We start from the raw sequence: 10749 nt of genomic DNA, 5'->3' as shown, positions 1-10749 counted from the left end.
ACTACATCTGAGCACTTCTTCCCTTCAGTCAAGAACAAATCTACTGTCCATTGCAGAAATGAGTGACAAGAAGCCCAACACATGACAACACATCTTTATTTTATTAGGAAGGAAACAACAGAGCACACACCCCCACACGCGCGCGCACACACACACACCTCTGGCCTCTTGACAGGCAATCCTGGGAATAATCTAGAAACCCAGTGAGCACACTTTGTTCACCAATCCTCATGGTGGTTTCTTCCTTCTCAGGCCACAGAAATAAACCCTAGTACCGCTCATCCCCAACATATCACCCTTCTCTCCCCCCAAAAACTATAATAGCTATGCTGGACAGACAGTTAAGTAGCCTTTCCACACCTCTCAAATTCAAGAAACCTCAAGTTCATGGCTGTTGCTGAAAGCTCCATAAAGCTTGAGGAGTGAGCATTTACTACACAAAAGCACTATAAACAGCAAGGGATAATAGCAGAGGGGCAAGAATAAATAAGAAGAAAGGGGAAAGGGAGGACCCTAGAATTAAGGTCCCTTCCCTTCTTGATGATGAAGCCTGGAAAATCTATCTAATATCTATGAAGAATACACTTTGTTGGTAGAGATGTATGATAGCCTCAGGGAAGTCCTTCTCCCTGTTAAAGAGGAAGCAAGATAGACTGAGGGTGATGTATGTAGGGTTCATGCTATAGTAGGATGAGGACAAACTTTTCCATCCACTGTGTCACAAAATGGAAACATGACAACCTAGACACCAACGTTCCCTCAATTCCTCTCAGGTATATGTCACACAATCTGGGTTAAAGTGATGGTGGGGCCCTTGTGGTCATCAAAGCGATCCATGGTCTTTAGGCTGAGTATCATGTGCAGACCATAGGTGAATATGAAAAGCATGAAGAGGGTGGTGAGCAGACCCATCCAGATGCCCGGAGAGAAGAAACCAGCACAGTCGCTAGCATAGGAGAACTGTTCGCCAGTCACATTGAAGGCCTGGATCTAGGAGACACATAGACATGGGTCAGATGGTTCCACAAGGTTCTACAGACAGTGAGGGCTGGGATTATGGAGTCAATGAATAGTCTATACCTTCAAAGACTGCATAAGGCTGGAACTCTCAGCTATATGCTCAAACCATACTGAGATTCTCTGGGCCCTTTTTCCTTCCCCTTATTGCCACCAGCTTGGGGCCCATCACCCTTTCAATACCTGGAAGTTATGAAGAGTCATCTGCCAGAGTGAGGGCACGTTGGTCACAAGGAGACTGCCTTTCTTGCTCAGACTGCTGATGTACTCACAGTGGAAAGAATAGATGCTAGGTCCTGTGACTTGGGAAACATTGAAATGGACAACAGAGCCATTGCTGTGGATTTCAAGTCGTTCCATGGCAAACCAGTATCGGGCAGATACTGGGTAAAAGCGACTAGCCAGAATGAACCTGGGAGGTGGGAGTTGCAGAGATGTCAGATGAACAGAATAGAATGAAGACACACCAGCCCAGCCAAACTTCAGCCAACACAACTTACTTGAATGTCACTGTTGCACCAAAGAGTGGCTCATAGGTCAGTGAAAGCCTATAGAACAAGGCAGAGGAGTACTGTCAGGCTCTAAAAGGACCTTAAGAAGGCCCTCATCAGGTTAGCTCCAACCTAAGCTGCCCTAGATCCATTCCTATAGCCACCCGCCAATAGAGTGTCACCATTTACCATATGGGAAAACTAAGGCTCCAGTCATAACCAAATCAGGAGCAGCTATGGGGCAATTAGGTCTTACATCTCCAACTTAGAATTCCTTCCTCTGGTTCTCCTGAGTCCCCTAGGCCTCCTTCTTGGGGCTAGTCAGTTGCTTGCTGAGGTTCAAGAGTAGGAAACCTAGGACTGGTTTTAACACTTGGTCTGGTATTTGCCTACATATATAGTCCCAGGGGTTGGGTTCAAAGAAGGCCCAGGGTCCCAAGGGATTATGTGGTGGTAATAGCTCAGGACCCAACAACCAAGACCTAAAAAGCATGGAAAGGCCAAACTCCTAAGAGGCTTCCTCTCCAGTAACCTCCCAGAAACATCACCCTGGGATACTGTGATATCTATCTCCTTGGTGAACATACCACACAAAGATTTCTTCACCCCAAACATACATATATATGTACATATATACACCCAATCCACATCCTTGTCCTGTACTGAGCTCACAGTGGCAGGAAGACCATATGTGATAGGATAGCCCTTCCTTCTCTTCTTACAACCCTTACATGGCAAAGGAGTCATTCCAGAAGGAGCCGGTCAAGTTAAGAGTTTCCACACCAAAGGTGAGAGAGGTCAAGTCTTTCCACTCGTCTTTGTATGCCACAGAGAAGTTTTGTGCCCAAAACAGGATCCTTGGGGCAGTGTCATTGTAACTCACAGGAGGATGGATCGCAGGTGATGCCACCTGAGTCTGAAGCAGCTGTCGACCTAGACCCCCAGCCACCATGGCTACGTCACGGGCCACCTGCAGAAACATCCAACAAGCCTTCTCTCTCTCAACAGCTCTAAAAACAAAACCTAATCCACTGGATTGGTATTCCTTCCCCACTGGGTACCCCGTATACCATCTGAAAGTCTGATATTCCATCTCCATAAACTAATGATCACACTGACCACAGTGGCTCATAAGCAAGATGGAAAAAAGACACCATGGATGGAGGAAGCCATCCTCTGTCCATTAATCCCCCAAACCAGAGGCTCCTGAGAGATCCTGCCTGTGACATACCCCTCCATCTCCAGTCACACTCAACACATTGCCTCACACCCCCATGCCCCAGGGCCCTTTTAGAAGAGTACATACTCTAGAAGGGCGGACTGCAGTAAGAGCTGCAGTGTAAGGGACATCTTCAGACTTGAGTGTGCTCAGTACCTGTCCGATGACCTCATCTGAAGAGTGGTGATAAGAGAACAGAAAGCCAAGTCACCAGGTAGCTTGCTTAAAGAAATACTACCCATTGTCTGCTTCAGAGACCTTCTAGACTATGAAAATTCAGTGCCGTTAGTTTCCACTGAGGACTTCTAAAAAAACAACTATTTCTCCTTCTACACACTCTGCCAGTCTCTGGGGACAATTGTGGGTCTCTGATGGCAAGCTAAACCTAAGTAAACAAAACATATAATGATATAGAGAACTCCATATCTACCCAGCAGATGGACTGTCCTTAACCAAAAAGATAAACCCCAGTTGCTTTACATAATGTTACTGTCTATTAAATATAGAGATTTGCTGGACTTATGCAAAAACTAAATTTTGAGGCTCTTAAACAGGGGGTCATAAGGCACTTGGACATCTCTGTCAGGTGGGGCTGGCTACAGAAGAACATGGCCAGGCAGCCAGCCACTCTGAGAAATGGGAGCATCCTTGCAGTAAGGAGAAACCAGTTCTATTTTCCTGGCCCAAGGGCAAAATGGGGACATAAATTTTCTAGTAACACACTCACCGTTACCTGTGAGGACCTCCCTGGGCGCCATCAGACCGGAGCTATGGATAAAAAAGTGAGAGGCCCACAGGTTGCTCTGCTCTCAAATCCAAGTAGCTTGCCTGGAGCAGTTCTCTGAAACTCACTACCTTTCTCTCAGCCCTTCCAGCATCTCCCTTCCTACTAGCCCCACTTACTAAGACTGTGACTTCATCTGCTTCTCTGACAGTCATGCAGAGGCTTAGCTCAGCAGCAGCTACCCCTACCTCCATACCTCTACTTGCTTCAGTACCCTTGCCTAGAATCCTATTCCCCTTTCCCCTCTTTGCAAGTATGTCCACAGTCTTATAAAGTGGGCATTGTTGGTAACAAAGTTTCTATAAGTAGAAGCAATATCTGTCTCATTTCTGGAGGCCCAATAGGCCTAACTTAGTGGTGGATACTTGTAAGTCATAACCTGACAGGAAGCCCTTTCTGTCACTTCTTGGCATATAAGCAACTTTCTGTAAGAGTCATCTTTGACTGAACTCTTGCCACCAACAGATCCCAGGATCTTACCCCTATCTGACGTTCAAGGCTAGAGGCTGGAGGCCATGCCACCTAGGCTGTACCTGGCTGTGTAGGGCAGACGGATGAGCAGCAGGGCAGGAAGGCTGGCATTGAGCTTCAGCTCCTTTAGGGTAGCTAGATCCACATGCAAGGGACTAGCCCCAAGTTTCTCCTGTAGGTAGGTGGTCAGAGTGCTGATTGCATACCAGTCCACAGCAGGAAGCACCAGTGAGGAGGGGGCCAAGTCCAGTGCATTCTGATGGTAGGGAAGATGTGGAAGGAAAAGTGAGCCAGAGATCAGTGGACCTTATAACTCCTAAAAACTACACCTGGAAAGCTACACCCCATAGGGATTGGATCTCACAATGGGTCAAAAAGTAAATGTCTCACACCTCCAGGCCTTGACATCCCAAGCCCTCTACCTTCAAAGCCTCTGGTCCCTCTCTTTGAGAGAGAACAGAATGTATTGTATTTCCTTTTGGCTGTGAGCAGACCCTTACCTCCAGGTTAGAAAAGGCACTGTCCTGCTTATTTCCAAACACACCACCGTATGCTGTGAAATCCTCAATGCTTAGCTAAAAGGGAAGCAGAAGAGATGTCCTAGAAGGCTGGGCAAGGAACAAATACTAAGGGAGGGGAGATTCTCAGGGCTAACAAAAGAATGAACCATCAGGACTTGTGGTAGGTGAGTGGAAGGCTTACTCTTTTCTCCCAGCACTCTGAGGGTATGATGACATAGAGTTGGGAGATTTATGGACAGCTGTTTTGTAATAATCTACAAAACAAGGGTCAGGCAGCAAGAAGAGCTGGGGAGGAAGAGGGAAGTTAGAGAAGAGGAAGAGGGCTGAGCAGTGGTGGAGCACGCCTTTAATCCCAGCACTTGGGAGGCAGAGGCAAGTGGATTTCTGAGTTCGAGGCCAGCCTGGTCTACAGAGTGAGTTCCAGGACAGCCAAGGCTACACAGAGAAACCCTGTCTCGAAAAACAAAACAAAACAAAACAAAAGAGAGAAGAGAAAGAGGACAGCAAAGAACATTTACTATATGCCTCCTAAGAGGGAAGTAGAATCAGCCTCTCTATACAGTCTGGGCAGGAAGCACTTTTCAAAGGAAGAAGTCCATGTCCCACCATTGTTGATGAGAGTGAGGAGAGAGAAAGATATTGGAACACAATGGGGGAAGCAGATTTCTGAGCTCTCAGGACCCTGGCAATGCCAATCTCATGCCCTTCTCTCTACAATCTAAATGTGTTTTTACTCCTTCCCTCAACCCCCAGCTAGCTTCCTCTGGCCCCTCCCAGTTAGGCCCAGAGGCAATCTTAACCAGCTTCCCTAAACTCATTATGTTTAGTATACATAAGCCCAGCCTCCTTTCCTATGCTTCTCTCCTATATTCTGTACTATGCATGCGTGGCTTTCTTACCTTTTTACCAACCTTTCCCCTTGTGTTATTTCCTCCATTTCTAGGCGACCTAGTAGATCATCTAACCTTGGAGTAAAAACACTTTTAGATTGTAAAGAGAAGGGCATGAGATTGGCATTGCCAGGGTCCTGAGAGCTCAGAGTAAGTTCCAGGACAGCCAAAGCTATACAGAGAAACCTGGTCTTGAAAAAAAACAAACAAACAAACAAAACAAAACAAAACAAAACAAAGAACAAAACACTCCCTTGCCCAGGGCCTTTACACCTGCTGTTCTCCTGCCAGTAATGCCTCACCTCAAAAGTCACATGATTCTCTCCTGCCAATAAGATGTTATCTCCAGAGACCCTGCCTGGTCTTGAGGTTACCAAAAATAGTGTTCTTATTGTGTTGAGTTAGCCTGCTCCCTACTCTAGTCTAAAAAGACTAGTATAACATGGACCAACTTAGCTCTTTTTTCTGTTTTTGTTTGTTTGGTTGGTTGGTTTGGTTTTTCGAGACAGGGTTTCTCTGTGTATCCCTGGCTGTCCTGGAACTCACTCTGTAGACCAGGCTGGCCTTGAACTTAGAAATCCACCTGCCTCTGCCTCCCAAGTGCTGGGATTAAAGGCATGTGCCACCACTGCCTGGCTCCAACTTAGCTCTTAACTACTTGCCTTCACAAGAATGTTTACTTCCAAACACATAGCAAGCATTCCACCATTGTCAAAAAAAGGAAATGCCCTAAGATTGGGAGACAGTAGCTAGACAATTTATATAGATTACTTCTCTCAGACTCCTGATATAGGTGAATGTCTTCATTTTGCACTTATAGAAAAGTATAGTTAACAAAGATTATTTCATGTACCCAAAGGCTGAAAAGTGGTAGGACTGAGTTCTGGTCTGACCTGTTATTTCCACCTTCTGAAAGGACTATCAACCAGCACAATTACTACCAGCAGACACAGCAACTGAGGGAGAGCACAAACAGAAAGAGACAGCCAGGCTACTATGGAGGAAGGGACAAGCAGAGACTTGACATCCTCTTGAACAATAATCTTATGCTACACTAGAACCTTCTCATAGTCCATACTCCTGCTCTGGTGCAAACACCTGGAGTGAAAGGAAAATAGAATGCTGGTTCAGCACAAAACTGGGGGACAGGTCTGATACACTCAAGCTGGAAGTGGTGTGTTGTGCAATTCACAATTCAGCAATTCATTTTACCTCTTCAACATTACTTTCCTTAGCAGTTAAACCAAGATAATGATATCAGTTGAATAGAGTGCACATACCAGGCTAAATAAGAGGTCATTTTCCAGTTACTTCTATTATGATTATGACAGTTAAAAATTACAACACTGTCAAACATTAGCTATGTATATGAATGATCTTGGGCAAGTCACTGATCTTACCCCAAAATGAGTCTTCTCATCTGTGAAACTGAGTAGTAATTCCCACCATGCTACAGGACATCAGAAAGTAATGCTTAGTACTAGGTAGCTATCTGGTCTTTAATCCCTTGCTTCATTAAATCAAGTCCCTGCTGTTTCTGTGGGTCTACTGTTCCCACTGAAGCTTCTCCTACATATCTTCCCAAAAATCTAGCCAAACCTGCCTACAGGTGGGACAAGGTCACTACAGCTTCGCCTATGGAATGGGCAGTGGGGGTGGGGTGGGTTTGCTTCCCCTGGACAAAGACATAGCAAGCTAGGGCAGACTCACCTTGTCCTGTAGGAACAGCAGTACATTGCGGGGGCCCAGCTCCAGGGCAGGGTCTAAGTAGGTAGAAAGCTGCATGTCGCTGGTGATATGACCCTCATGTGTGTCGGCCACAGGAGCCCACAGGTCCCTGGAAGTGGACAGAAGAGGAATTGTCAAACCTGATTTCCTTGCTTGAGATCCTAACCCTATATGGGCTCCCGGCTTCATGTGCGAGGCCCTGAGATCTGAACGCTCGCCATCAGTCATGGAGCGAGCCCCTGAATAAAAAAAAAAAAAAGACAGCCTTCATCTGGGCCTCGAAGCCTCTGGCCAAGGACAGCCCTGGAGTTCAGCAAAGGCGACTCATCCACCACGGCGCACCGCATGGCACTCCCGAACCCAACCTGGCCCGATTCAAGTCAGCCAGGCCGGCCGGCCCGACCAGACCTGTCCCTGCCTGCTCACCGGTCACTCGACCACAGTACCAGTGGCACCTGCTGCTCCGTGGCCACTGCTGCTGCCACGGCCACCAATGACAGAAGCAGCCACATAATCGGAGACCGCCGTGTCCCCATCCCTATCCGAGAAACCACTGTTGCCGCCATCACAGCCTCAGCTTTCAGTGAGTGCCTGAGCCTCCGAGGCCGCTGCAGATCAGATGACCGGCACCTCCGCCCAAGCCCCGCCCCCACCCATCTGGGAGGGGCGTCCTCACATACTCGCCTGTGATTGGGCCAAGACGGTGGCACTCATGACCACTCCTTTTCACTGGTTGGGTGTAAGTATTTCCAGTCGCGCACGCTCCTTGTGAGAAAGGAGGCAGGATCAAGAGCCACCAGCTGCTACCTGGCTCAAACAGACGGGATGGTATACCGCCTCCCATGCTCTAATAGTTGCCTTTTTCTGTTTTCGTCCTTTTTCCTTAAAATTGCGATACTGGAATCTTTTTTCTAAAGATAGACCCTCCCTCTGGTATAGTAGACAAAATGCACTCCCTTAGAAGGAGAAATGGGTCCACCTCTACCTTACCATCAGGGGAACGCCAGCCAGCTGTTAAAATGGGCAGGATGGAGGAGAGAGAACAGAACAGATGGAGTTATCAGAAAAGAGGGGGGAAACCCTCCTTTCTGGCAGCCGGGTCTGATGGACAACATAAGTAACAATGTCAGTGTCATTTGCCACTAAAAGGGAGGTAATACGGTCAGAGAAGAACAGTTTCTTTTTACTAAGCATCACTTGCCAACCAGCAAGGGCGATCCCACTGTAAATTGGGGGGGGGGGACTCCAAAGGAAGGGTTATCCTTCCTTATGATTTGCCTTAGAGGAAGAACTGACAGCTAGAGTCAGAAAATGGAAGTCGGCAGCACAAACACATTGAGAGACTTTTCTGGGTTTTGTTTTGGTTGGTTGGTTGGTTTTGTTTTGAAACAGTGTTGGGGTCTGAACAAAATCACTATATAAACCTCAACCTTTCAAGTGCTAGGATTATAGCAGTGAGCTACCAAACCTGCCTACACGTCTGTGCCATTTTTATTTGTCTGTTGATTATCTTTACGAGTAAGGTCAAGAAATACAACCAAATCTTTTAACTCTCCTAACATATATGCTGATTAACCAAAGAAGTGGTTCTCAACCTATGGGTCACGACCCCTTCAAGGGCCAAACGACCCTTTCACAGGTGCTGCATATCAACTATCATAACTAGCAAAATGTAAATTACAGTTATAATGTAGCAATGAAAATAACTTTATGGTTGGGGTCAACACAATATAAGGAACTGTATTAAAGGATCACAGCACTGAAAAACACTGATTTAGGAGGAAGTGAACTAATGTCAAGCTACAAAGATAGGTGTGTGGATAAAGTACATATGCTAAATTTCCAAAACAGAATCTAGGCAGTGATATGTACAATTTTTTATCTTTTTGCTTTGTTTTGTTGGTACTAGGAATTGAGCCTAGAGCCTCCTGAGTGCCAATCATAAATTATATAACTGAATCGGGCTGTGGTGGCCCACGCCTTTAGTCCTAGCCCTTGGGAGGCAGAGGCAAGTGGATTTCTGAGTTCGAGGCCAGCCTGGTCTACAGAGTGAGTTCCAGGACAGCCAGGGCTACACAGAGAAACCCTGTCTCAAAAAAACCAAATAATAGTGATGATGATGATGATAATGATGATGATAATAATGATGATAATAATAATAAGAAAAACTGAGCTACTTCAGGGGTTAAGAGCATCAGCTGTTCTTCTAGAGGACCTGGGTTCAATTCCCAGTACCCACATGGCAGCTCCCAACTGTTGGGAATTCCAGTTCGAGAGGACTTGACACCCTCATACAAGTGGACAATACAACAGCAATGCACATGAAATAAACATTTTTTAAAATTGTGGTAAGACAAATGAACTACTCCTCTAACTCATATATGATTTTTTTACAGTGTATTGTTTTACAATGTATTGTTTAAGTATGTATTGTTTAAATAGTGTTTGTCCCAAATTCATGCCCCCCAAAAGCTGTACATGCATCTTAATTTGGAAACAGGGTGTTTGCACATGTAATCAATTTATAATAAACTCATACTGATGGCTAACATTATAATATGGAAGGATGAGCCATAACCTGATGACTGGTCATTATAAAGAGATAATGATTTACTTACTTTTTATTTATTTGTGATGGGCTCACATAACCCTGGGTGACCTCAAACTCACTACACAGGCAATAATGACTTGGAATTCCTGGTCCTGTTTCCACCTCTTCTAAATGCTACATGCCACCATGCTAGGCAAAAGAGGAAAACATAGACGCAGACAGGGAAGAAAACCATATAAAGAAAGACTGCAGTGATGCAGCTACATGCCAACAATACACAAAGATTTCTGACAACACCAGGAAAGGAAAAAGCAGGAACCAATTCTCTCCTAGATCTTTCAGAGCAAACTCAGCTCTATCAAAACCCTGATTTTTCGACTTGTAGCCTAGAAAATTATCAGAAAGAATTCTGTTTTATTTTAAGGTGTCTAGTTTGTGACAATTTGCTACAGCACCCTAGGGAACTAATGCACTATTTATTTGGCCTATCTCACAGGAAGAAAAATATAAAGAGAGTATATAAGAGTGTTTGTTTGGGGGGGGGAATGTATTTGTTAGATGAGGAAGGTGGCTCAGCAGGTAAGGGTGCTTGTACCAAGCCTCATAACCCGAGTTCAATCACTGGAACTCACTTGGTAGAAAGACAGAGCAGATTCCTTCTTGCAAGTTGTCTTCTGACTTCCACACCCATGCTCTGGCACCTGGGAGCCCCCCCCCCCCACAGACTAAGTAAACATTCTCAAAAATTTGCAATTACAAATGGATATCTTTGAATATACATTCATGCTTGGCTGAATGTGTCTTTGTGTCTAATGAAATCGTAAGTATAGAACTGTTTAGTTAAAAGCAATAAACTTATCCAGATATGTGGTACTTCCCTGTGACTTGGAGACAAGAGAATAAGGAGATCAAAGCCAGCTTTGGCTACATAAGGAGTTCAAGGCCAGCCTGAACTATGTGAGAACTTCTCTCAAATTTTAAATAAATAAATAAAGAGGCAGATACAAAAATAAAAGAGTAGCCAGGTGGTAATGGTGTATGCTTTTAATGTCAGCACTCAGAAGGGAGAGGCAGGTG

The 10749-nt window shown here is 45.4% G+C and overlaps 1 protein-coding gene across 1 annotated transcript in view; it reads right to left on the bottom strand.

Moving 5' to 3' along the window:
* Positions 1-78: 78 nt before the first annotated feature.
* Atp6ap1 (ATPase H+ transporting accessory protein 1) overlaps positions 79-10749 on the bottom strand; it is a 13401-nt gene continuing 2730 nt past the window's right edge. The window contains exons 2-11 of the mRNA XM_031349870.1: positions 7548-7805; positions 7104-7230; positions 4483-4557; positions 4045-4238; positions 3455-3495; positions 2815-2900; positions 2240-2478; positions 1518-1565; positions 1201-1429; positions 79-990 (exon numbers count right to left, since the gene is read on the bottom strand). Coding sequence (XP_031205730.1) covers positions 781-990; positions 1201-1429; positions 1518-1565; positions 2240-2478; positions 2815-2900; positions 3455-3495; positions 4045-4238; positions 4483-4557; positions 7104-7230; positions 7548-7805 — 1507 coding nt within the window. The 3' untranslated portion in view covers positions 79-780. The remainder of the gene's footprint in view (positions 991-1200; positions 1430-1517; positions 1566-2239; positions 2479-2814; positions 2901-3454; positions 3496-4044; positions 4239-4482; positions 4558-7103; positions 7231-7547; positions 7806-10749) is intronic.

Source organism: Mastomys coucha, chromosome X (assembly GCF_008632895.1).
Source record: "Mastomys coucha isolate ucsf_1 chromosome X, UCSF_Mcou_1, whole genome shotgun sequence".
Classification (NCBI taxonomy): Eukaryota; Metazoa; Chordata; class Mammalia; order Rodentia; family Muridae; genus Mastomys; species Mastomys coucha.
This window is presented reverse-complemented; position numbering and strand designations above follow the sequence as displayed.